The sequence below is a fragment of the Sturnus vulgaris genome, chromosome 3 (assembly GCF_052056855.1).
Source record: "Sturnus vulgaris isolate bStuVul1 chromosome 3, bStuVul1.hap1, whole genome shotgun sequence".
Lineage (NCBI taxonomy): Eukaryota > Metazoa > Chordata > Aves > Passeriformes > Sturnidae > Sturnus > Sturnus vulgaris.
In genome coordinates this window covers 7,603,738-7,630,698 of record NC_142245.1, presented here as the reverse complement: position 1 = coordinate 7,630,698, position 26,961 = coordinate 7,603,738, and the positions used below count along the sequence as shown (strand labels likewise).

At 44.2% G+C, this 26,961-nt stretch overlaps 2 protein-coding genes across 5 annotated transcripts in view; one reads left to right on the top strand and one right to left on the bottom strand.

The window, feature by feature from the left end:
- Nucleotides 1–550: 550 nt before the first annotated feature.
- Nucleotides 551–16,738, bottom strand: DHX57 (DExH-box helicase 57). 4 transcript variants are annotated; one of them, XM_088160885.1, is made up of 24 exons: nucleotides 16,688–16,738; nucleotides 15,211–15,413; nucleotides 14,269–14,421; nucleotides 13,825–13,989; nucleotides 12,668–13,470; nucleotides 11,114–11,310; nucleotides 10,875–10,996; nucleotides 10,431–10,626; nucleotides 9,578–9,702; nucleotides 8,320–8,453; nucleotides 7,496–7,550; nucleotides 7,000–7,196; nucleotides 6,443–6,559; nucleotides 6,034–6,130; nucleotides 5,401–5,574; nucleotides 4,341–4,541; nucleotides 3,628–3,904; nucleotides 2,994–3,089; nucleotides 2,819–2,902; nucleotides 2,564–2,698; nucleotides 2,031–2,105; nucleotides 1,489–1,623; nucleotides 920–1,120; nucleotides 551–827 (listed from the first exon to the last, which is right to left on the bottom strand). In XM_088160885.1, exons 2-24 carry the CDS (start codon nucleotides 15,402–15,404, stop codon nucleotides 684–686), a joined length of 4,077 nt encoding a protein of 1,358 aa, XP_088017011.1. In that variant the 5' UTR covers nucleotides 15,405–15,413; nucleotides 16,688–16,738; the 3' UTR covers nucleotides 551–683. The 4 variants fall into 4 exon arrangements, with proteins under 4 accessions (XP_088017011.1, XP_014746639.1, XP_088017013.1 ...); XM_014891153.2 differs by lacking the exon at nucleotides 16,688–16,738 and adding an exon at nucleotides 15,706–15,844; XM_088160887.1 differs by lacking the exons at nucleotides 15,211–15,413; nucleotides 16,688–16,738 and having other exon boundaries at nucleotides 13,825–13,984; nucleotides 14,269–14,406.
- A 197-nt stretch (nucleotides 16,739–16,935) lies between these two features.
- ARHGEF33 (Rho guanine nucleotide exchange factor 33) overlaps nucleotides 16,936–26,961 on the top strand; it is a 37,406-nt gene continuing 27,380 nt past the window's right edge. Inside the window, exons 1-2 of the mRNA XM_088160711.1 lie at nucleotides 16,936–17,186; nucleotides 19,488–19,614. Coding sequence (XP_088016837.1) covers nucleotides 16,936–17,186; nucleotides 19,488–19,614 — 378 coding nt within the window. The remainder of the gene's footprint in view (nucleotides 17,187–19,487; nucleotides 19,615–26,961) is intronic.

Below are 26,961 nucleotides of genomic sequence, written 5' to 3'. Positions count from 1 at the left end.
CCTATCTTTTTTACTTCTTCCCAGTGCAGGAGGGCTGGAACAGCCTCTCTTTCAGGGAGAATGTCCATCTCTACTGTCCTGGAGTTTTACCTTGTCACCAGAGCACCCTGCTTTGATCTGACACTACACTGACTGATCCAGTACATCTCACCACAGGACAGTATCTGAAATTCAGAACCTCTTCACATAAATCAAAATAAACCTCTTCCTCACTTGCACAAGGGCTTTGGGTTGAACTGTAAACAGAGGATCCCTGGACAGCCAAACTTGCCTCAGTAAAGTCTTGGTCAAAATACAGCAGTGAGTTTAAACCAATTTGAGAGCAGCTCCCTATGTCACATGCTGCCTCCAGCCATGACTATTACAAGAACCAGCTCTCTACCAGGTGTTTGTGTGACCAGAAAATATGACTACCAGGGTATAGTCCCATAAATACTAAGGTTTCTATTCCTTCTGGAAGAGTTGCTGTTTCCCCAGTTCCCAGAGTCTACTGTAAGCCACCTTAATTTCAACCAGCAAGCAAACAAAAGGGAAAAAAAGCCCAAAACCGTACAGTTGCCAGCCTTTTCTTCCGGTGGTCAATGCCACATTTTGGACTAATGAATACATCAGGACACTGATGTTACTTGGTCTGTTCTCAGGCAGTGGCCATGGGTGATTCTTTACAGAAAGCTGTTCTGATGTCATTGTGTGGTCACAAGCTTGACTATCATCCCAATGATCTGAGAGCCACGGGGGCACATACACAAATCCATGCTGGGATTCTTGATTTTATCCTGCAGCAGCTGGTCCAGCTCACAGCGCAGCTCCTTCACCAGCTCGGCCACCTAGCACACGTGGTGAAACACAGAGGTAAGGGTCAGACTCATCTCCAGCTCAGCTCTGCAGCTCTCCTAGCATGGCCCCTCCTGCTCCTCACCTGGTGAGAGGTAGCCACAAACTGTATCCAGCCATCATCCAGGGAAATGACAAAGTCCCCCTTGAGCAGCTGGATGTGCACCTGGCCGCCCCCGAGCAGCACCAGCGGGTACACGGACACCATGCTGCAGTCTCGGATGAACACGCGGCTTGTCTTGATCTTCTCGTGGTACACCAGGTACGGGCTCTCAAAGTGCCTGGTCTGGGACAGGGACACAGCGGCCTGGTCAGAGTGACACTGCTCCTCCTGCCTCTGCCATACAGGCCTCCTCTGCCTCTTCTACAGCTGCAGAGAACAGCAAATGTACCTAAAAGTGCACCTCCAGCACTGAGAGACCCTCCTTGACCCGTAAGAGCTGTCAACAACTGTTTGGAATTTAACTGTGCCCAAGAGGACACTCCTAACTCCAGAATGCACCATTATTTGCAATCCTAACGCAGGATTGCTCAATCATTAAGATTTTTTATTTTAAACATCCATAGGGAGCCTCAGTGTAATTTTAAATACTCAAGCAAAGGTGATTTCTTTTATAAAAAAAGAGCATGCTTTGCAGAAAAAAGCATCCTGACCTGATAATTCACAGACGAAGGATGAATATGAACATAACCATCATTTTTAGTAACAAACTTCAGCTCTTCTGCTTTTGGTTGCATTTTGACTGCTCCTGTACTGGTCTTTTGGTATTTACCCTCCGGCTTTTTCACCTGTATGGTAAGAAAAAAGGTTATAAAAATCTTCTGCACCAGAAAATCTTTTAAGTTTTTCAAAAACAAATTCTGTAGTAGCAACATACCAAGTTACTGGAGACCGGCATTACACTCCAGGTACTGTCTAACCCTGACTTCCTTTGTAACCTCAGCCTTCTAAAAAGATGTAATTTTAAGTGTCTTAACATTTGCAGCTGGCTTCTGTGTGACACTGCAATCAGCCTGTAGGAACACCAGCAGTCTCAGGCAATATAAGCTGGAGCTCTACTCCAATCTCGGACACCACAAGCAGCGAACTTTGGCAACCTAAGCCAGGCTCAAGGCTGCCACGTTGAGCCCAAATGAAAGCAGGCTGTATGGCTATGCTAGATAGAAAAAGGAAAAATGAAAAAGCATTCTTTTACCTGGACAACATTGGGATACAGTGCAGCACACAACATAGCTGAGATCAGCTTCATGTTCTCTGCATTTGAATTTGCCTGTGAAATCAATAGGGGACCATTAGGGATCCTACAGTTCAGTGTGTGAAGTGTGTAAAGTTAAAGTTCAGTGTGTAAAGGTAAAGCCTTGCTCCAGGAATCACTGAAACTGGTTCACTTTTATAGCTGCACTCTAGTGCTTGATTAGAGGAGGACAAGTCATGGCTCCTGCAGCCTCAGGCTGGACCTGGGCTGTGTTTCCCCCCACTATCAATGGAACAAATTGGCCACCACTTTCCTGGTGTCCAGCTGAATTGCTCTCTGACATTTGGCTACAAAGTGGCTTGCACCCTAGAGAAAGCAAGCACAAGTTGTGCCAAAGCACAGAAGATCCTACAACTACTGAACGCTGATCATCATGTAACCTCAGGATATCTCTGGCCCCAGCCTTTCTGGACACTGCCCACATGAAAAACTGCAGCAGCATTTCGAAGCACTGATGAAATGCTGTGAATTACCTCCTCTCCTGTGGCATCCAATACGCCATCGCCTCCTTGGGACCACTTCTCAATATCCCTGGCTCTCAATCCCTCCTTTACAAAGCCAATGCCAGAAAGCAGCTCTGCAAACTGCCTCTTCAGACTGGCAATTTCCTACAACAGACAGAGAGCTCTGCGACGGCTGCCACACCAGGCAGGAAGTCTGCTCCAGTGGCTTATTTCTGTCACTGGGATTCTGCCAGTCCCTGTGCCAGGCCACAAACACTGACTTACCTGAAGAACTCTTCCTGACAGAAAGTTCTCCCTGCAGTAGTTGTAGCTTGCTTGAGAGCCTTCTTTGATACTTAAACACCATCCCTGATTGAGAGGAAGTCTTTAATAAAACATTTCTGCTTGAATTTCAAAGACATCACAAAATCCCAAGAGAGGCTACCGCGTTTAAACTCACCTTATAGGCCTGGAGAAGAGCCAGGTAGTCACTGTTTCCTACTGCAAACTCCAGCTTCTTTTTGTTTGCTTCTTCCCTTTTATCCCATGGTGACACCTAAACAGGCAGTAACAGGTTAGTGTGTTCTTTCCCTCACCACTTGGACAAGCCATTCTAGAGCTACATGGCATATCCTCTTTGTTATTTTCACAGCAGCTCACAGGTCAGAATGCAAATTTTCCCTGTGGATAACAGAAAATATGAAGCATTCAAAAGAGCACCTGTTTCAAAAAAGCCAAAGTGACAGTGAAGACACAAATTGAGATCCAAACTGACCTCTGCATTCATAGCTCAGATATGTCAGCTCCATCATTATCACTGTTTCACAATTTATATTACCAGTAATTTTCACACCAAATTCAGACAAAATGTGTGCACTTCCTAGCTAGAAATCGAAAATAATATTCACTGTTTCTACTGTATATAAATACCACTCTTGCTGCTACCACATGGTTTTGAACTTCTGCTTATAACTGGACTGTTTTCACTGCATTAACACATTAAAAAGAATTAATATACTCGTGTAGTGTACTGCAAGTCACAACAGCATTTTGCTGCCACACAAAAACACAGCACTTGGGTTAAGAATACTTACAAAAGGTGACTTAAAGGCCAAGCTGGCTGCTATGGTCAGTGCAGGATCCAGACAGCGGAAAATGGTGCCAAACAGCATGAGTTTGCCAATCCTGACATCCACAGGCAGCGAAGCCAAGTGGTATCCCAAAGGGGTGAGTTTTTCATCCGGAGTTAATGCTCCCAGGTCCCGCAGTCGCACCTTTGATGCCTGCAAAGACTCGATCCTAGGGGGCTCGATCAGTCGTGATAAGACGGAGTGAAGACTCTGCTCAGAAAACATCTCCAGCATCTTAATTCTTTAGAGGAGGGGAGGAAAAGTTAAAAAGAAAAAACAAAGAGGAAAAAAAAGCTGCTTAGATCCATACATAGGATAAAAAAAGAAAGCTTTTGTAGAAAAAGAACAAAAAAAGCCAACAGAAAACATGCTTTCAAGAGCACACTCCCTAGAAGAGGGCCTGTAACAAAAAGCTGAAGTCAGGGAGCAATGTGGAATAGTGATTCTGTAAGAACTATTTAGTACACTAAGGTTTGAAATAAAGTTTTTACTTTATATATTTGTACTGCTTTGTTTCCTTCCAGTACAAAGGGGTGTATAGCGTGCAGCAGAGATAGGAGAGCCTCTTTTAACGTTTGCGTGAGGATGGTGCTTGGTGCAGGTCGTGGCAGGTGCCTCCCTGCAGCACAGGAAGGACATTCTGCACACTGGCTTTTTCAAGAAGCATAACAGCTCACCTCAGACAGAGCTGCTCCAAGGGCACCCTCTGTATTTCTGGCAGCTGTTGTTTTACAAGCTGATGGTTGTAGTGGTGGCTGCTGAAGAGATGGAAGCAGACTCCTGAGGCCACACGTCCTGCCCGCCCTTTCCTCTGCAGAGCGTTAGCCTTGGACACAAAGGTGTCCTCCAGACTTTCCATTCCTTTGCCTGGGTCATATCTACAGGAGAACAAGAGACAGGTTTGTATTCACAGAGCCACAGAATAGTTTGGCTTGGAAGGGGCCTTAAAGATCATCCAATTCCAACTTCCCCCTGCCACATTCAGGAATAGGATCATATTTACAGGAAAATGGACATGTACCAAATGAACCAGCCTAAACCTTCTGAATAAGGTCATCTCTGTGGATAAAAAAGCTGATGTTGCAAGAAGAAAGATGCAGAAAGTTGCTGACAAACAAAGGGGTGTCAGCCCAAGTTAGATGAGGAAAAAGATGTGTGCTCACCTCATGGAGAATTTAGAGCTACCAATCAAATAATGTGTGACTGTGCAATCCAAAGTATAATAGAAGTAAACATAAACAATGTTTAGAAGCACAATAAATGGCTTTTGCTTGATTCACACTGAATCGTGCAGAGTCCTTTGTCTTCTCTCCTCAACGTTCCACTAGACCAAGCTGCTCAGGGCCCTGTCCAGCCTGGTCTTCAACCCTTCCAGGGATGGGGCAGCCAAAGCTTCTCTGGAAAAATCAGTGCCAGTGCTTCACCACAGTAAAGAATTTCTTCCTAATATCGAATCTAAACCTCCCGTCTTTCAGACTGAAGCTGTTTTACCCCTTGTCCTATCACCTGCCCTTATAAGGGGTGCAGAGAGAACAGGCTGGAGGTTGAGCAGGCAGATGCTGCCAACTTCTATATAGATACAACTCCCACCCCTGCACTTGGATCTGAGTTTAGACTGGTTTTCTCCACCTCATAGCAGCTTTCTACAGACGAAGTTTCCTTCCAGTTTTTCCCAGCTCTTTGGAAATCTCAAGGCTTAAAATAGTTTAGAAAACCCCGAGGAATGAATGCCAGTACCTTTTCTCTTTCATTTTTCCAGAGTCAATCACATAGACCACGTCATTGATGGTGACAGATGTCTCTGCAATGTTGGTAGAGATGATAATTTTGGTAACTCCCACAGGAGTCCTGAGGAACACAGACTGCTGCTCTTCACTGGACAGTGAGGAATGAAGTGGATAAACCACACACCTGCAAGGATAACAGGACAACACACTCAGGGCATTTCCAGCCTCTTCCTTCTTGGGAACAATCTGCCTGCACACACTTCTGTCTCATTAGACACTGTCCAGAGAGTCACTTCTCCTTGTAACCGTCCAAGGCCAAACACAACCACAACTAAATGTAACTCAGCAAACACTCTAATACAAATGAAGGGTTGAGATTTCAGCAGCCTGGATCATGCAGAGCACAAAATGGAAACCACTCCTCACTAGGGTCTCTGAGAACTTTAATAACTGACCTTCCTGAGCTGAGGAGAAAAGCAGAAGGAGCGAGCCAACATGATAGTAGAAAAGCAATTACCCTGAGTGGAGTCAGCTTACACATCTAATAAAGCTTATTCATCCTTGGATAAAGGCAGGCTTTGTGCAGGAAATGACTCTTTAGTTATGGGTAAAGACTGACTGTTTTGGAGCTTTTCTGCCTTACCTCTTGCTGTGCCTGTTATTAAAAAGAGCATTGGTCTGAAGCTGCTCATAGAGCATCTTGATTTCTGCTAGGCCAGGCAAAAATATCAACACAGCACCTATAAATGTAATTAAAAAAAAAATTTAAATCACTCAACAAAAAGGACAGCACAATATTTTATTAATGTTCAATTACTGTACCAAAAAAAAGCACACAGGCTGTAACAGTCCTTCACAAAAGACTTTTCAAAGTAGACAATTTTCTCACATTCCCCCTTCCATGTGTATCACAAGCTTTGTAATTCAACTAGAATATTTTTCAAAAATAGTCAGTAGCTATAGAAACTCTGCATGCAAATCATTAGCATTGCACTGTCCAAGAAGCTCCCAAGAATCTTCTTTCATTTATTGCCCAAGGACAATGAAATTACCTGGGGGGTATGAATGTCTGCCAGCAACTATCCATTCCAGCAAGGCTTCAATTAATTCCAGATTAACTTTGTCCAAGTCCATGACAAACATTGTTTTCAACACTGCCTTGCTGACTCCTGGGAAAAAAGAAACAAAACATGCAGTAAATCCATGTCTTGTAAAAAAGATCTGTGGAAGCATGGGACCAGTTACAGCTTAGTTTAAAGAGCACCTGTCTACACCTGAAGAGGGCAGATCCATGCTGTGCCTCAAGCAAAGCTGCTTCAGCAAGAACAGATACAGAGAGCAAAGTGGAACTAACAAGGCATCTGAAAAGGGATGGAAAGAGACAGCAGCTGAAAATTGTCTATTTTCAGATGCTAAGTAGTTTCAGCCAAATGTTTGCTGTAGTTTAAAAGAACAATGGGTTCTCTTTTATTTTTTTTAAACTGGCAGGAAGTTTTTTATCTAGAACTTCACAAGTGCAAAACTCTGAATTAGAGCTAAGCATTCAGCTTACAGTGCTAATATCCCATATTAGTGTGTGCCAATTTATTAAATTTAAGAAGGAGCTCACCTTTATATCGTGTAAGGAGCTGTTTCAGAGTTAATTTCTGGTCTGGGTCTGAATCTCTGACCACTGTGTCAGTGGTTTCCAGAAGGCCAGCATGCCTCAGGTCTTCCTCTACTTCTTCAAATGCAGTTCTTCTGTGTCTCTCATTCTGTTCTTGCTTTACCTTCCTCCTGTAGGGACTGCTGCCCTCTAAAACATACCTGGACAGCAGAAGAACATTTGATAGTGTGGAAAGAAGCCAAACAGTCTCCTTCTAATAATTAACTACAGAAATAGGGTATCCAAAATATTTTTTGTAAGTCTGAGAGGAACTTTGTATAAACCATAGATAAAATGAAGGTCAAGGTGCTTTAGTAGAACTCCAAGAGTGCAGGTGATAGGAGAAATCTGAGAGGATTTACTTTTTAAATAAATGCACAGAACTACTGCAGTCTCAAGGTCAAAATTGCAACATCAACCTCACCATTCAAATGCATCTGAGAATGTGTGAATTTCACACCTTGTCATTGCAATCACATCTTCCAGAAAAAACTGGTCCACAGGAAACGTTCGACCTGAAAGGAAACATGAAAATAAATCTATCTACACATGGCATAACAGCATGGAGAAAAGATGAAAGAACAAAGATTGTTGTAATTTTATACAGGTTATTATGACATACACTGGCTTCGCAGCTCTCATCAACACTGCACTTTTCAACACAATTTCTGACTAGGACAAACAGTGAGTGTCTTCCAAGCATGGAGTGTTCAAGGCCAAGCTGGATGGGGCTTTCAGAAGCCTGGTCTAGTGAAAGGGTATCCCTGCCCATGGTGGGGAGTGAAACTAGATCACTTCCAAGGTCCCTTCCATCCTAAACCAATCTAGGATTCCATGGTAACCTGCACAATGCACTCACACATGCAGAGAAGGGCTGATACACTTATGGGAACACACCCATGTTCCTCTCTTGCTCCATGTCGTAACTCCGGAATTTTGCTAAATGTGTACACATCCGGCTGGATCCTCTCACTGATCCCTTTCTCACAAGGATCCAGAAGAGTTGTCAGCTATGGTGAAACTAACCCAGGGAACCATGTAATGCACACACCATATAATGACTGTCTTCTGAGGAGGGAAATTCTGCTGGTATACAGACAGCACAAAAATGTCAACATTTCCAAGTCCTTTCTCTCCTAAATCTCATCAGTCTCTCCCTCTATGTCTCCAGCATCCTACTTCTTGCATACATCCTCATCTTGAATTGAGAAACACTTTGCAGGAAGAAATAGTGAGAACAAATCTCTGATACAATGAATGATAATAAAAATGAATGTTTTTCACCTGGTATGTTAATGATTGGACAGGAGTGGAAGTACTGAGAGAAAAGCTCAGCATTCAGGGTCGCACTCATCAGTATAATGCGCAGGTCTGGCCTCTGAACCATTATATCCTTCAAAACCAGCAGCAGGAAGTCACTGAAGAAAACAGGCAAAAGAACATTTCAACGCGTCCAGCATTAACTTTCAGACTATTGTTCTCCCCCTTCTGTCCACCTTCCTGGTGTTTTCCAACAGCACAGCAACACCATCACAGAAGCATGAGCTTATTGGAATGGCCTAGTGAAAGGCAATCTGCAAATCTGACTCTTTTCTAGTTGTCCCTTACTGGAGTGTCAGGATTACTTAGCAAAACCATTTAAACAACCAAAAATTTTATAAATTACTTACATTAACGACAACATAAGAACAAATAACAAATAACAAATAACAAATTAACTCAAAGTAACAGATGAGACCTTTTTGCTCCTCTTCTTCACTGAAATAGTTACTCAAACTTACCCACTCTTCCCTGCTCACTGTATTTTTCCCTATATATTTATAGTTTTTGTGGCTTTGACTGGAAGACTGGCTTGAAGTGATTTTAAATAAGAAGGAAGAGGAATCCTTGAGAGACAGAAGCCCTTTTAAGTGGCTAAAATACTACCTGAGCTACAGAATAATGGGTAACAGACAAAGCCTCCTAGAAACCCACTACACTGCAGTGTTTGACAAGGAAAACAAAGAAAAGGATGCTCGCCACTTAATTTACAGAGATACTGACAGACATTATCTTTTGCATGTGATCGGCAGGTAAATGGGATAAAACTGCAGGAGGCTAGAGCAGGTTAGGATGAGACTGTCTAGTGAAATCTATAGACTGTGAGGAAATGTGAGCATTTGTCCCTTGCTCTGTTGAATCCCGCATCATGAGAAAAAATTCCCCAAAAGGCATGTGAAGAATTATGGCATTTGATAAAAGTTGAAACAAGGAAACTGTAAGAAACAGACAGCTCTGGTTAAAGTTACTTAACCCTCCAGCCCCATCCAAAACCTCTTTGCAACACTGCTAAAATGTGAGAGCACACTGGAGGCACAGCAACTTACAGAGATTTGCTTTCTCACAAGCTGCTGCAGCACAATTTCCTACTGCCCAAAGACAAGAACCTAAACCCAGACTCCTTCCACCATCCCAGAATACTGCCACAGGATCAGCTACTTGCACCTTAGCCACTTTCTGACTATGTTTCTTCATTTTGCTTACAGGATAAGAGATTATTTACCTTTCTTCTGTTCTTTCGTGAACTTCATCAACAATAACATGAGTGACTCCCTGCAAAGTCAGATCTCCTTCCAGCCTTCTCAACAGCACACCAGTAGTGCAGTACAAAAGCCTGGTAGCTGAGGACTTGAAGGGTAAGACAAAGCATTCAGTTGACTATGGGCAAATTAACACAGTGCAAAGAAAATGCTTTACATCTGTTGCTGTAAAGCATTTGGTTTCAGCTCAGTGCCAGGTTTGACTGAGAGGGAACAAGCAAGTCCTGCTGGAGATGGATTTTAATTTCTTGGCTGACACTGACAACACCTGATTCTTAACAAGGAGAATTGCTACCTATCAAAAAATATGAACTGCTTTTCCTGTGGATGTTGTTTTTGACAAAAAATTCATATCTCTGCTCCTAGAAAGATTTGGTGAGTCTCTTTTTTAGCATACTTCTTGGAAAAAGTAATCAGCTGCAACACAGACAAAACTCCACTTCCAACACAGCAGTTTCTGTCTGGCTGTAGCTGTACCCTTCAGTCTCCTCTTGGAAGACATGGGAATGGCAACAGGCAGAAAAGCAGCCAGTAGCCTTCCAAAGGACAGCAGGATTACTTACACTCTCAAACCCCTTCACCTCACTCAACAGAAAGCAAGACACAGCACTGCACTCTCATTCTGCAAAGTGAACAGTGCAACTTGAGATGAAATAAAATATAGAACATGTTTCATAGTATTTTATAAAATACAGATGATACAAACTTGCTTATCTCACTGCATGGCAGGTACAGGGCAGAGATTCTATACACTAGAGAAGCACTAAGCACATTTTAATAGGACTAAATGAAAACCAGCAAGCAAAGCATATGTACCTTTACACTTTCCAGACGGATCTGATATCCAACAGTGAGCCCAATCTTTTCTGTTCTTTCCTTGGCTACACGTTCAGCCACAGAAATGGCAGAGATCCTGCGAGGCTGAGTGCAGATGATGTTTGCAACTCTGCTTGGTGAGCCTTGCAATGAAGCATCCAAGATAAACTGAGGAATCTGAGTGGTTTTCCCACATCTGTACAGCAAAGTCAGGAATTAATTAAAAACCCAAGTTCAACACCTTCCACCCACATAAACTGACTGCATTCCACTGGAAATTTGCTTTGTTTCATGTGTGATCTTTCACATGAAGTTCACCTAGGACTGCTGTCACTGGTCACAGATGAGCCACCACCCCAACCTTTCCAGAACATGGATCATATTTCATGTTATTCTGTGTATACTTTGATACATAAAGTCTGTATGTGCAATCTACACTCTTACCCTGTCATGCCACTCACAACAAGAACTTGGTGACTCTCAAGCAAACCCAGAATATTCTCTCTCTCTTGCCATGCAGGGAGCTTCTGTCTTTCATACAGCATGGACTGAAAGTGTCTGGAAGACTGATGGACAAAAACAGACAGCACAGCAGTAAGAACACTGAACCGTCCGAAACAGCTTGTTTCTTAAATATTTATTTCTCTAAAGTAAGCAACAAAATTATGTTCTGCACATTGTACCTTTTTCTGCCGAAACTGCATGCAGATTTTAACATTTTCGTTATACAGAGACTTTGCCTGCACATCATATTTTTTGGAAGGCTTCTTCTTCAAGTTCACATAACTCTCATTCTCCACAACTTGTTCAGGCTCTTCTTCCTCCTTCTCCTCCTCTTCTGCCACCACCTCTTCTTCCTGAGGCACTGACACTGTTGAGGCTTGAGACAGTGAGTGTACAGTTAAGTATTGTTATTGCTAAGGAAAGGGCAATGCAGGAAAGAGAGATATATTCCAGCAGCAATCTCATCAAAGAATCTTGTTAGACTGGGCCTGAGGGTCTGCAGGACTGTTTCTGACATGCATTCAGTTTAACATCATCAGGAAAACTCCCCTCACCTCACCAAATCACCTACAGCTTCTCCAGCCCCATTCCACTTGTCCCTACCCCTGCACCAGGGTCTGGGTGGCCACGCAGGGAGCCAGGATAATTAAGTGGTTTGCCTTTCTGAATGTTTCCATGTGCCTCAGCTCACCTCTCCAATACATAACCCCTTCTTTGAAACACAAAATGCTTTGATAGTAGCACCAGCTTACATATTAGTATAGTTTTAATTAATTAAGTGTTAAGCCACTGCCAAGTACTTTTAAACCAAAGCTGAAACTGGACCAGGTACTTCAGTGCATTTGCCTATCAACTGAAGTGGGATTTGCTCAGACTGTCAGCCAGCCCTTGAAAGTTTTAAGGCTACTTTTGCCAAAAAAAAAGAGATATTTTATAGCATAAGGAATATTTTCTAACTAAAGAAAATTTTTTGGCATCTCAGTTTCTGGAACAAAGCTGTCTTTCCGCAGAGATATTAAAAAATGGAATACTTTGTCTTACTGTAACAATAACACAGTTTGTCACTATTTAAGTGCTCTTAAAAACTGTCTTGAAAAAAGCTTGCCTTAAATAAAAGCAGTTTTGGAATTGAGAGCCCTGAAGTCCCCCTGCCACAAGTGACACAGCCTCAGCTCTCCCTCTGTGAAATCAACCTGTTTGCACAAGTATAAATACAAAGGGATCATACCTTGAACAACATTCTATAACCACTTGTCACATTTGCTCAGCCTTAAACCCACCTTTGTAAGTTAATTTTGAGGAGCTGTTGGTAATTTTAAGTAATCTAAAAAAAGAGGTTTCTGAATTGATGAGTTGCAGATGCAGCAAAGCTTGCAAACAACCTTCCCTGCTCCCTTCCAAGCACACTTCCCTGGTCCATTCTGGTGAGCTCACACCTCTCAATGCTTTCCATGGATTGGGTGGCAATAGGCATCACTCACTCAGCCAAATCAAACTCTGTGCTCCTTGAACTCAGTTTTGGCCAGCACAAAACCTCTCTGCTACAGCTTGATTACAAAAGGAACTTCATGAGGCACAGACAGATCATGAATCTGGCTCACCACATGACTTTAATCTCCAGAAATAGATTTGGAACAGATGGCTGAACTGGGGGCTCTGCCTCATCTCTCTTTTTTCTTTTAAATCTTTCTGACTGTTCTTAGCCCAGAAACCATAACGGAGATTTGGTGTACCTTCAGCTTGTTGATTTGAAGCAGGCGTACTCTCTGTCTGTGGCTTTACAGGAGGTGCTGCCAGCAGGGACACGGGAGGAACACTGAACTTGTGCTGAGTATTGCTCAGTAACTCACTGATCTTGTGTTCATCTTCTAAGCAAGTCACCAAGGTGTACACCACTGGCTCATGAGACTCTGCAGCTGCCAAGGCCATTCCAAAGAGGAATTCAGCGATGTGCAGACGACAAGCAAGAGGCAGATTCTCGTCAGTGGAGTAAAATGCCACAAGAGGTGCCTGAAGAGGATACTTGTTCTCGTCAGGAAATCTTACTTCAAGTTCATATATGGGACCATCATTATGTCTGAGATGAGCATCGTCTACACAGTTCTTGGATGCATTTAGTGGATGGTTTGGAGGGAATTCATGTCTAAATCTGCATTTTGAACCAAACCTGCAGCCTCCTCGGCAGTAATATTTACATATTTCCTTTGAGGTCTCTTTTGCTGTGTCCCTTGTACTGTTTTGTTTAGATTTACTGAGCCTGTGGGCTAGGTAGTCTAATTCCAAACTGAAAGTCCAAACACGATTTTTAATCCTTTCCACAAATTTTTCTCCATAAATTGACCAGAGAGCAAAAGCTTCTTCTTGTCTCTGCTCTAAACATTCCTCTTGACTGGCTTCAGCAGCTGCTGCAGAAACCTGCATCTTCTCTCCATACCTTTCAGAGAAGCACTGCAATAGCAAATACTCTAATGATGCCCCAATATTACCATTGCAGGATCTCAGCACTGCCCTACAACGCTCACAGTCAAAACCATACCTGCACCAAAACAGAGAAAACAGGGTAACAGGTGAGTGAGAGGCTCATATGAAGCAAAATAACCACAGATCTGCTTGATTAGGCTCACAATAAGGGAGCATGCAAGCCACTGACTCACACCTCAGAATGTAGCACTTAATAGTTTCAAGGTTAGATTTCCCCACTCAACTACAGAAATTAAACTCTTCAGAAAAAGCCGTCACATACAAAATGCTCCCAAACGAAGCAAAAGTACTGAATAAATATCCACATCTGAGCAAAATGGATGAAGAACACTTACAAGAAGGGCTTATAGAGTATTGAGACCAGTGATCTACCTCTTCATGATACAAATTATTCACTAAAAAGCATCACCTGGAGAGTTTGTGCACAGCAAATGAAGACACTTCACTGTCTACAATTCTGTGCTCAGCTGGCTCAGCAGACAACCTCGGCATTACATCAGAAGCTTCCTGTTCTGTTGACCAGCACTGTTTATCATTGAGGTAATTGGGCTCATCATCATCTTCTCCAGCTACACTGATAAAAAGAGTTATCAAGTTAAAATGTAACAAAATTAAACTGTTGAGTAGACATAAAACTTTGCCTCTACAGTTTTAAATCCTTCATTTAAAGGGAAGATTTGGCTACCCCTTTCCCAGAGTTAATATTATAGAAGAACAAAGCAGAGTCAAAAACAGAGGATTTGAGATACAATTAAAAGTTAATGAAAAAAATACTGTTTCCATTTCTAACAATATGCCTGCTAAAGCACTCTCATGTAGAAAATCTGGAAGCAGTGCCTCCATTTAAACTAACACTGATTCAGGAGCCAGCTCCTGCCCTTGCAGCTGTTGAAGAAGTTCTTTCACTTTTCTCTGGTTCTCTGATGTCATGCATATGGTCTGCAGAGGCATTCTTGCTTCAGGTCTCTGCTTCATTTGCCCTCCTCTTCTGGCAGGGACACTTGATCTGAAAATTAAAATAGGACATAACCATGAGTTATTTGCCTGGCTCAAATGTTCATGACTGAATTGGGATGTTAGGGCCCAAACTTGTAATTCAAAACAGGAAAATAAAAATAAGAGAAATCTATCACCAAAGGATTATTCATCTGGATTCACTCTTATGTGACCAGGATTTGTATGTCTTTATCTGCATACACACGTGCATATATGTTTTGTATCTTATGTCACATCCAAAATTGTTTATTGAACACTTTGCTAGGCAAAGCTGTTCTTAGACTACACTACTAAAATACAATATTTCTAAGCTAGATGGATCAGAAGACACACAGGATACTAAACTAATTCTAAACTGCTGATTTTACATGGCCCAGCTTCTGTTTTGTAATACACAAATATTAATATCCTAATATATTAATAAATATCCTATATATTTAAATATAATTAATATTAAATATTAATATATTAATTACTTGGATATTAATATTAGTGTCTTCTGACCAAAAGTGTACTGAAATTACTTTACGACCAAAGAAGACAATCAGAGGTTCTAATCTTTAAAAAATAAAACACTTTCTTAGGTATCAAGTTTATAAAACAATAATCAAAAAAATACATGTAAAAACTGCTTCATACTGAAACACTTTCATCACCCTTTCACTCTTCTCTATATTCAAACGTGTCCAAAAACCAGACCCAAATGTCTATATATGACAACATCCAAAAAAGTATCCCAAACAACCGCCAAGTATCCCAGACATCTCTATGCCAATGCCCCTCAAATTAACAGAAATACCTGGATTCTAGCCTTGGTTCCTCAAAGAGACAAAAATCATCTCCATCATCCCAGATTTTGGTTGAACATTTCCTGTTTCCACCAAGTTGAGACTTGTTTGAATGGCCACTGCTGCCTCCTCGTTTTCCACCGCCTCCTCTCCCTCCTCCTCCTCCTCTGTTGGGCTTTCCTCTCTTCCTCCCTGCCCAACTCATGTTTCCTTGCTAAAGAAGAGGAAAAAGCAGTCCTTACTTGTGATTAAGGTGATTAAGCACATTGTGTATGTCTGAGCGCACATTATTTGTTTTTCTATGTAACAAGGCACTCTCTCAAATCACTGTTGATTATCTGCATGTTGGTGTATCTGTATGCAACTGGAGCAAAAAATATTCTTCTGGGACATTGTTTAGTAAGTTCTGCGGCTTCAGAAAATAAATAAATTAAAAAAAAAATATATATATTCCTCAGCCAAAAGCTGCAAGTTTGAAAAAACTCCCAGCAAAAGCATGAGCCTACCAGCAGTTCTGGTAGGAACTGGGAACCGCAGTTCTGCCACTCTGATGGAACCTTCTTGGTTCAATGAAGTCCACAGGACAAACCTTCAAGGGAAATTTCACAGAAGGTAGCAGCCTCTGCCCTATCACTTTTCAACTCAGCAACTTGCAGGACTTAGACTAAAAAAAGGAAGCTAGAGCCAAATATACAATGTTTTTTTTCACGTTATCTCACTCTGGGCTCCGTTCTGCAGGGAGCTGTCCAGGCTGCTGAGCCTGGTGAGGGGAGGGAGCGGACTTGCCTTGGGAAGCAGGCGGCCTCCCCTTCCCACACCCAGTGTATTCCCAGCGCCGATAGCAGCCCATTAGGGCTGAGCATCCGTCATTAATACACCCAACATTAACACACCCTCCCACTGCACTTCCTGCTATGGGAAGCTATTGCAGGGAAGAGGCGAGAGCTGCAAGCAGCCCGGCAGGAGCTTATTCCCTGGGTGATTGCACTGGCACCTCCACAGCCAGGACAAAGAACTGATGTGGCCGCGCACAAGCAACAGCCCAAACGAGGGCTTGGAAAAGAGCAAATTCCCCTTTTTGTGGCCGCTCTCGCCACTGGAGCTCCACCGGGGCTGGACAGAAGCTCACAGGCAAGCTGACCCCGCTCGGGGCAGTTTGGCAGAAGTGAGGGAGAAGGGACATCATGGCAGCTGACACACAGGGTTCTGTCCCCTTTCTCTCAGTTCAGAGCACAGAGCCCCGGGCACGGAGCAGCTCCGACGGCACCCGCCCCGCACACCCTCCACGAGTGTCTGGGGACCTTCAATCCTCTCCCACGCCCGCGTTCTCCGGACCCCATCCCCTCCCTGCCCACCTCCCCTCAGCGGCCCTCGCAGAGCCCCGCCCCCCCCCGAGCCCCCGCGCATTCCTTTCTTCTCCAGCCCCGCTCCCCGCGGAATCGTGACGCCCCCTGGAGCTCCAACACCTCTTTTCCTCAGCGTTCTCACCTCTCTGCCCAGCACGTCCCGGATTCCCCGACCCGGATCCGCAGCATTTCCCTTCCGGGCCACGGCACTTCCGCCCGCCCTGCTCCTCTCACAGAGCGCCCGGCTCTGGGAATTACGCGTGGCTTTAAGCTGCTGTGCGTTTAAGTATCTCTGTGTGTATGTGACTGTAACAGTGACACGGGCTGCTTGTTTCTCAGCAGGCATGCTGGTTTTTAAAGTATCTCTCGTATTGCCAAGTAAAGACGAGAATGATGGTTGAAAATCTTGGTAGGTACTCGCTGCGCCAACCCCACAAGTTACCGAGGGAGCTGGGAGAGCTCGGCCAGGACAAAAGGAGGCTCAGGAGAGATTTTGTCACTTTACAATTCCCCGACAGGAGCAGCCACGTGGGTGGCCTCTTCTCCCAGGCCACAAGTGACAGGACGAGAGGAAACAGCCTCAAGTTGTGCCACGGAATAGATTGTATATTAAGAAAGGTGTTCATGGAAAGGGTGGGCAGGTATTGGAATCACACAGGGAATCACCATCCTTGGAAGTATCAACCCTGGGATGTGGCACCTGGGGACGGGCGTGGGTTGTTGGTGGGCCTGGCAGTGTTGGGTTAATGGCTGTACTCAGTGATCTTGGAGGTCTTCTTCAACCTTCACTACAAAACTGAGTGTGGAGGATTAAAAGGGAGGAAAGCTATACCAGTTTCAGAGTAAGGGTGACATAAGTGACAAGAGACCCCAGTGCTGTGTCACTGATGTGGGGAAGGCCTCTCTGCAACAGATCCCTGCACACGCAGGGTCACCCACGACAGCTGCCCTTCAGCACATCCTGTCTTGACTCTATGGATGGAGACTACACAAATCCTCCAGGTAACCTGCACCAGGTTGGAGTTTAAAGCAAAAAACTACCATAAAAGAAAAAAATATATTTTTACGCACTAGTTTAACTGTATAAGAATCGCCACAGCCTCCAACCCAGACACAACACCTGCCATGAGGGTGTTTCCTCAGGGTCCTACAGCCACCACTCTGATGGTCTATTTAGGTCTGCTCTGCCCCATAAAGGCTCCCCACCACCCCCAGAGGGGTAAGAGTGGTTCATAGGAATGCTGCTGACTCACATTCTGTGCCACCCAAAGGTGCCTGCTCCAGCAGGGCTTACGTGGTCTATGGACCAACCTCTGGGAACAGCCTGTCCACAGGAGATGGAGAATCACTTCCGAGAGAAGTGGCTCTCTACAGCAGAAGAAATGTATTGCATGATCTCATGGGATTTTGCCTCTCAGATGCTTTCTGTCTTGAAGTGAAAATACTTCTCATACATACATACACACACTATTCTCACTTCCTACAGGGGGACTGTAAAAGGACACCTGAGTTTGTGCTTGAGAGGGGAACAGTTGATTTTGTTCAATTTTCCTGCGTTTTGCTTCTGAAATAGCCAGCTCAAAAAAACCCACAAACAAACAAAAAACCCCAACCAAACAAAAAAATAAGTGCTGTGTCCTCTCTCCCTAGTCCTTGATTTCAGAGGTAGCAGCATCTTCTAAGAAAGCTTCTGTTAATTTAGGAGTCTGTCCTTTCAACTCCTTTGCTAGGGCTCCACATTTATCTATGCTGCACAGCAATTATACTGATTTAGGCTGTGCAGTTTCATATTTCAGATTTTCTGCCTGGAGGGTATCTTTGAAGCATATCTTTGTGTTTCAGGGAGAAATTATTCTGCCTTTTGTTACTGTGTCTCCTCCTTTATGTCTCCCTGTTCTTATGCTTCAGAGTGTGATAAATGTGATTTGTGCTAATTAAGTTGTAACTATATAACAAAATTGTATTTAGATCAATAGAAGACAATTGTTACAGAGTGAGGGGGGAGATGGGTGAGACAGGACAAAGGACATCTTCCAGATGTTGGGAGTCGAAGAAGAAGGTTGAAAGAAAGTCAAATAAGAATAGTAGAAGGACGTAGGTCTAATAAGCAGCATCTAGAAATAGAGCTTCAACCTTGAAATGGGCAAAAATGGAATGATTCCAAGCATGGGACTTAATTAGAGTCATGTTATGGAAAACATCTGCTCAGTCACACAGGGCGTCTGCGCTACCTGCGGGTTACACCTCGGTCATTGAGGAAGACGACGAGCCTTCATCGGAAATAAGACCCTCAAAAGGATGAGAGACCCCCTAACCCATTAGTAGAGCATGCGCCGTGCAGTATAGTTACGTAGATTTTAGGAATAGAAACTAGGAGGAGCTTTCTAGAAACTTCTGTAGCCTACAGTATATAAGTGGGATTGTTAGCCCGAATGCTTTGGTATGTGAGGAATGGGAGCCACTCCCCGTATCCCCGGTCGGAGGGGGGCCCCTCCCCGGTCAGTTTTGCTTATGCTTTATACGAACCTCAATTATACTAAATTACTTACTGCCAAATTTTGTATATTCTTAAATATATGCACTTTGATTGTTTCATCTCCAATACTTTAATTGTCATCTCCAATACTTTGATTGTATTCATTTTGTTACTATTAAAAACTTACTATTAAATTTAATCTTGTTGCTTGATAAATTGGAAAAAATAGAACATCATTCATAACAAGAGTAACTCTGTGGACTGGCTCAAGCACTCCCCTGACAACCCTGCCCTTGGGTTACTTGCATTCTCCACATGCTTTCTTGAGGCCCTTTGGAGCAAAGAGCCCTCCAGTGAAGGGCTGATCCTCCTTAGGGAAAAAATGGAGCAGGTGTGGAGGGCTGCTGCTCCCTACCCTCCAAGCCCTTAAATAATTTTATTCAAAAGAAAATGTTTCATCATGTAGCAAGAAACAGAAAATACTCAAGTGCCGATTGTTGCTGCTTCCCTGCCATGGCTACTATGGCAACCTTGCCCTTGGCCCCTGCGCCTTCTTGGCCCTGGCATCCCTAGGAAAGCCAGGGTGTCAGCAGGTAGGGAGGAGCTGGTCCCGTTTCCCTGTCCCCAAGTGGCAGTTGTCTTTTTTGGATGCCACAGGAGGTACTTAAGGTCCTCAGAGCCTGGCAAGGCAGCACAGCCATACCAGCCCCACATGGCCCCTGCTGCCATCACTTCCCAGGGTTCCTCACTCTCCCTCCCCAGCCCTGTGCAATGCTAATTAAAAAGTCAGAAAGTCTGCATCACCTTCTTCCAAGTGCACAGTCCTGGTTTTTGCTTGGGCACGTGAGGATGTGACCTGAAGATTATATAATTAGAAGGCTTTTGTTATGCTTTTCAAATCAGTGATTAGCATGTGACAGTCCCATCCTGGGAAATGTCAAGGCTCCACTGCTCTCCTCTCTCTCTCTCTCTCTTTCTCTCTCTCCTTTCTTGCACTGTGCTAATTCCCAACTCTAGCAACCGCCAGTGCTGAAGGACCTTCAACTAGCCTGGGGTAAGTTTAAAATGTACTCGGCTTGGGATGAAGAGTGGGGTTAATTATGCCATTTTTCATATTATTGGAAAAAGCTAGACCTAAACCTAATTATACTGTGTGTTCAGCTCATAAAATAATATTTAAAGTGGTTTGCATCTTCAGTGCCCACAGTTATTTTCAGCGATTTCTTCTAAGATTCTGAATGGAGATCTAGCTTCTTAGTGTGCTGGATAATCTTCTTAGGCTGCATTTATAGTGAGGTCCCTAAAATAGTTTTAAAAGGCCTTTTTTTTGCTCTCACCATTTACAAGCTAAATTGAAGTATCCTGCTGAACTGACTTATTTGGATGACAACTGCATTAGAGTTAGTTGGAGACAAAGTGCAAGAGTGATGAAAGTAAATAACTGATTTTTTGTTCTCTTTAGAGGACTGGGGGTTGTTCTCGAAGTGGGATATATAAAACAGCCAGCAATCTCAGCCAGCAGCATTGAGACAGTCACCAGGAAGATCTCAAGCATTTATTTAGGAAAACTGTGGATGCTTAACAACTGAAGCAGCAAAAGTGTACTTGGATTCCTCTGCACTGTCACCCATGTCATGATTTCAGAAGCAGAATGGGACAGGAAGCCAGACAAATAGTAACAGTTGTGCTCCAAGGCTAGGCTGTGAAGGCTTTACTGAGCCCTGCCTGCTTGCATGCTGAACCTTGGTGTAGTCCCTCAGTCTTTTTGATCTGTGATTCTCTGCACAGCTGATTCTCTCCTGTGGCTTTTTCTGGCCCTTATGGAGTCTTCACCCTTTCCTCCGAACTAGGTCAGATGTTAGGGTGAAGCCTCCCGGGCCCTGCCACATGGACGTAAATAAAAGATAACAAAAGAGGCTCTTTCCCCTGAGGAAGTTACAGGGTTTATTTCTTGTGGTTCCCCAGAAGCAACAGGAGATAGAAAGAGAAAGGGAAAGAGGGCAAGCTCAGGGGGCACAGGTCTTTTCTAGGGTCTGAAAGGGGGGTGGGAAGAAATTGGATCTCGGCCAGCCAGGTATGGCTAGGAGGGAGAGGGAACAGACTACAGGACATTGCAGGGGTCATGGAATGTACCATATCCAATGCTTTTAGGGAGATGCAACATCTCCCCGTTTTTTGTTTAACAAAGTTGAAAGAAGGATATTAGGTTCATTTTGATTCAAATTATGATTTTGCCTACCACTTGTAGTTGGTGGGAGGGTTAGATTGTTCTAAGTTTTTCATTTCTATGTGATTGACTACTGAGGTAGAGGGAATTAGGCTATTAATAGCCTTGAAAACCAAGTGACGCAGGATCCCGAACGCCATTACTACAAGGAAAAGAATAATAAAAATTAACATAATTGTTTTAACTATAGATGTCCACCACCCTGTGAGTCCCCAGCCTTTGAACAGTTCATTGAACCAATCTTCAGATTCTTGCTTCACTTGTCCGATCAAGTTGTTCATGTTTCGGAGGGTAGCATGGATGTTAGGAGCTCTCAAGGTCAGGTCCATGCAGCAAAGTCCTTCAAATTCCTGGCACTCATGTCCATGCAGCAGTAGGAGAAAATCTATAGCAGCACGATTTTGGAGTGTGTGTGCCAGGGTCACCCAGATGTTCTGACGTGGCTGAGGGACGATTCCTGCAGCTGCTAAACTGTTCAGTGTTAACAGGAAGACAATGTGGATGGGGTTCATCACAGGACCTAGAGAAGGGAAGCTTTTCTCTAAAAGGAAAGACAGACATTGTAAAACCTGTTAAAAGTCTCTATCTGCTGGAATGTCATCCTCTATGAGGATTTCCTTTCCTTTTTTCTGGCGGTGTCTTCTTTTCGAAGCCACAGACACCTGCTCCTCGTTCCCCTCAGTTGGAGCAGGATGTTTGGGGACATACGGTTTCACCCACTTTTGGGGAATCCACCGAGGGCCTGAGGGAGTGGATACGCACCCATAGCACACCCCCAGGTAACGAGCTCATAGGGACCTTTGATTTCCCAGGTTTCTGGGTCCCTAATCAAGACTGGAGGATGTTGGGATAACTTGAACTGTTTACCACTGTTAAAGTGGCGTACCACAGGTGGACTCATGCTCTCAAATGAACAATTCAGGAAATTGATAGTAAACATGGCTTTGCAGAGCTTCTGCTGTGGAGACATTCCACGCAGTTGAACTGCTCTGTTTAGCCAAGACCTGCTTGAGCGTCTGATTGGCTCGCTCAACTACACCTTGGCCTGTGGGGGAGTGGGAGGTGCCAGTTTTATGTTCCACTCCCCACTGCTGGACGAATTCCAGGAACTCCTTGGACTCATATGCTGGGCCCTGATCAGTTTTGATTTCCCTAGGGATCCCCAACACTGAAAAGGCTTGCACTAGGTGTTGTTTGGCATGCATTGCCCTTTCTCCCGCGTGGGCAGAGGCATAGACTGCGCCTGAATATGTGTCAATGCTTACATGCACATATTTGAGGCGACCAAAACTAGGAATGTGTGTGATGTCTGTCTGCCATACCTCACAACTGCCAAGACCTCGGGGGTTAACCCCCATGCCCATTGATGGCATGGTCTGGAGCTGACAGTTGGGACAGGTGGTCACAATGGCTCGAGCCTGACTCCGTGTTAGCTGGAACTGATGCATTAGACCTGGTGCATTCTGGTGATACTGCTGGTAGCTCAGCTTTGCCTGTTGGAAGATGTCAGGGAGGCGTGCTTGCTCTGCTGGGGTTGCTTGTGAGTCTGCCTGATGGTTCCCTTCAGCAATTTCGCCTGGCAAATCTGTGTGTGACCTCACATGCATCACATAGAACGGGTGTTCTCTATGAGAAATCAAGTAAATTAGTTTGGAAAGCAACCTGAAAAGCTGCTCATTCTCGATGTCCCTGAGCACTGCCTGCTCCGCCCTGGACACTACCCCCACTACATAGACTGAGTCTGTTACCAAGTTGATTGGCTCCGAGAACTTCTCAAAGGCTCTCACCACTGCTGCCAGTTCAGATACCTGGGGTGATCCCTCCACAAATTCAACATCAGCTTCCCAATGCTGAGTCTGGGGATTTCTCCAAGTCATCACCGACTTGTGGGATGCCCCGGATGCATCCGTGAACACTGTGAGAACTTTGGTCTCCGACTCCTCTTCTCACGAGGAATGAGGTGGAATTCCTCATTAAACAGCTTGTGAGATGGGGCATGGACTGATATTTGTCCTCTATAGCTGTCCAGGGATAACTGCAGACTGGCATTGCTCTGGAGCAAATGCTCAAACATCTCTTTAGTCAATCTCTCAAGAGAGTTCCTTCCCTCCTCAGACAGTTTAACTGGGAGGTGAATACATGTGAAGTCACAACCAGCTAGTTCATACAGTCTCATCCTTGCTTTCTCCGAATTAGCTGAGCTATCATCTCTTGTGGCTTAGTGATGGTTTTGGATCTTTGGTGGGAGAGGAAGACCCACTCTATGATTAAGAGTGACTCTCTGCCCCTCGATCCATTGGAATATTAACCCGTGTAAGTGTGGCAGTTTTCCTAGGACAATGAATTTGAAGGGCAGCTCGGGCTGGTAACGGTGAGCTTGCCTCTCTCCTAAAGCCTTTTGTACCTTTTTAATTGCAGTCTTTGCCTCTGGGGTCATTTCCCTGGGAGAAAGCAGCTCTCTCTCCCCCTTCAATAAATTGAAGAGAGGTTCTAGGTCCTCATTAGTGAGGCCTAGCCAGGGCCTAACCCAATTCAAAGACCCACACAAGGAATGGAGATCTGTTAAGGTTTTTGGATTACAATTAATTTCCAATTTCTGCAGAACAATGGTCTGTGCAGTAATTTCCAAGCCCAGGTACTTCCAAGGTGTCATCCTTTGGACTTTGTCCTCCTGCAATTGAAATCCAGCAGAGGTTAAAACTTTAACCACTAGGTCAAGTGTGTCTTGGAGTAGAGAATTACCGAGGGCACACACAAGCACATCATCCATGTAATGCAAGATGATGGCTTCCCTTTCCTGAGCATGCACCGGGGACAGCAATGAGGCCACATGCCACTGGCAGATGGAGGGACTACATTTCAATCCCTGGGGCAAAACTTTCCAGTGGTAGCGTTTCACTGGGGCTTCTTGATTGATGGTAGGAACCGAGAAGGCGAACCATGGGGCATCCTCTGGGTGTAGGGGAATGTGGAAGAAACAGTCCTTGATGTCTAGAACAGCCAATTGCCAATCTCTGGGAAGCATCATTGGAGAAGGCATCCCAGGTCGGAGAGACCCATGTCCTCAATTACTTTGTTTATTCCCCAGAGGTCATGGAGCAGCCTCCACTTGTCCTTTCCCGGCTTCTTTATTACAAAGACCGGAAAATTCCACGGACTTGTGGTCTCCTCTATGTGGCCTTGAGCCAATTGCTCCTCCACAAGCTCTTCAAGCTCCCTGAGCTCATCGGCCACTGTGCTACCCACTCTGGAGTATCATCTAGCCATTTCAATTTTTGGGTAGGGCGCTCTACAGTGGCCGCCTCTAAAAATCCCGAGGAGTATTAGGAATAATTAATTTCACCCCCCACTGGGACATGGTGTCTCTCCCCCATAGAGGGCATTTATAGTCTGTAACAAATGGATGGATGCTAGCCAATTTTCTATCTGGCCCTTCAATTTGCACGATGCTTTTTGATATTTTTGCCAATTTTACTCCTCCTATACCTTGGATTCTGCTTGCCACAGGCTGAAGTTCCCAATGTGATGGCCACATCCTCTCGGGTATGATAGTCACATCAGCACCTGTCCAGTACCCCCTCCACATGGAGGTGGTCTGATCCACGGGTTAGGCTGCATGCCAGAGAAGGTTTGTCCTCACCCACCACTTCTGCCCAGTAGACTTCAGGTGATTTTCCATCTACTGGGACCTCCTGTGGAACAGGAATGGCCTGGATGAGGATTTGTCCCTCAATCAGGTAATATGGTGGTAGAGGACATCGTGCCAGGAGAATAAGGCCAGTTATGCCTCCCTTGATGGTCATGGGAGCTATCTCAATCTCTAGGTGCGTGTGTGCTGTGTCCCCGACAACAAAGTACTCACTGTCCAGTTTCATGTGGTTTAACGTCACGTCCTGTGTACTGTTAGGTAAGTCCACTGTTATGACTGTCCAATCAGGTGACCTGAAATAAAAACCTTTGGTAGTCACGAGCCTAAAATGGCCTAGTGGCTTCCAAACCTTGTTAGTTGAACATTTAATACTTTCATTGCCATGCATCCCCACACCCTCTATTCCATCCTCCCCCTTTTTGTTTAAAAGAGAGTCCTTTGCTAGTGTGGGGCCCAGTATTTATAGCCGAGCGCGCTATGGTGTTAATGGCGGGTACGCGCTGTAAAGCTAGTTTTTTTGTTTGTTGGTGTTCTTCTGTTTCTGGTTGTGTGGACAGTCTCTGGCGAAGTGTCCTGGCTGCTTGCACTGGAAGCAGATGATCTGCTGCAGCTGCTCTGGTGACATTGGTTGCTTCTTGGCTTCTGGTGTTACAGCTGCCATGGCCTTTGGGTGTGCCAGTCCTGGATTTCTCTTGTGTCCACTGAGCAGTTCTGCTTTCCTGGTGCAGGCTTCTATCATCTGTGCTAAGCTAGGTGCTGGCTCGAGGGGAAAGCTGAGGATAACCCTACGGCAGGTATCATTAGCATTCCTCTGAGCCATCTCTTTAATTAATTCAGCTTGTACCACTGGATCAGACACCTGTCTTTCCACTTGCGCATGAAGGCGGTCCACAAACTGTAAGAAATTCCCAGAAGCAAACTGTTTAATGTTAACATAACTGCCTTTAGCATCTACTATTGGTAATTGATTAAAAGCCTTTTCTGCAACATTGCATATTTTATCCAGGACAGACTTGGATAGTACTCTGGTTTGGCTCAAGCCTAAAGGCACAAGCTCAGACTCCCTGAAATCCTGGTCCCTAGTGAGAACAGCTTCCCCACCCACACCTGGGGGGAACAGAGGACAAACCTTCACTCCAAACCAGGGCAAGGTTCACGTTCGCTTCCAGTGATGAGGAAGGACTGATTAGTTTTGTTTCTTATATTCAGCAATTCAGAAGAACCAGGGTGAGAGAGACAATGTTACTATATTCACTGAGTACAGTAGTGAGCCCAAATTTCTGGAAAGTAGCCAATGTTAATGCAGTTATTTCATGTAACAAGGAACCAAGCAGTATCTCAGGAAATTGCAGGCTGCAGATAGAGGACACACAAACACAGTTACTCTGGTAAAGCAGGTAAGATTTTCTGGACCCACTTAACCAAGGTCAGCCTACTTTGCAGCACAGTCACATAGCAAACCTCCTGGTTTGCCTGGAGCAGGAGGGGATGGCGGCATCCCCAGAGTCCCGATTTCAAAGATTCACTCCTCCTCAAACCTCTGCAGAGGACACAGACTACTTAAATATGTCCTTAATAGAATAGGCAAAAATACGCTAAAAAGAAATTAATTAATTTCCAGCAAAATGCTGTTTTCTTTGTTTTCAGTGAAAACACAGGCGGTTCATGATTCTTTCATATCTGTTTTGTCTTTCCTATTTGTTCCTTTTCCCCCAGCATTGCAAAAGCAATTCTGAATTTTAAAACAAGTTCTCTGTTAAGCACACTAGTTCTAGTTTAGCAGCCCAATAACGAAAGCCTCTGGGATTTTCTATGGTGCTGACTAATTTAAAAATTGGGAGTAAAATTTTAGCAACTTTGCTACTGAAGTTGAATTTTTAAGTCTATTTTGCTCAGAGACACACACTTAAATACCTTGTCCTCAAAACTTCTTAAAAAGAACTCGCATTCTTGTAATTCTCTGGAATACCTAATACCAGAATTTTTTTTTTTTTTTTTTTCTGGAAAAGGCTGGCACACAGAACATAGAGTGAGAGGCTGAATTAATTGGGTTTGTCCAGCTTG

Excerpts from the sequence above, each read along its gene's own strand:
- DHX57 (XM_088160885.1), bottom strand. The coding sequence starts at position 15,404 with ATGAGTTGGGCAGGGAGGAAGAGAGGAAAGCCCAACAGAGGAGGAGGA. Across the intron at positions 6,131-6,442 it reads CAGACATTCATACCCCCCAG|GTGCTGTGTTGATATTTTTG; the intron begins GTAATTTCATTG and ends TTACATTTATAG. Across the intron at positions 3,905-4,340 it reads TTGGAGCAGCTCTGTCTGAG|AATTAAGATGCTGGAGATGT; the intron begins GTGAGCTGTTAT and ends CCTCCTCTAAAG.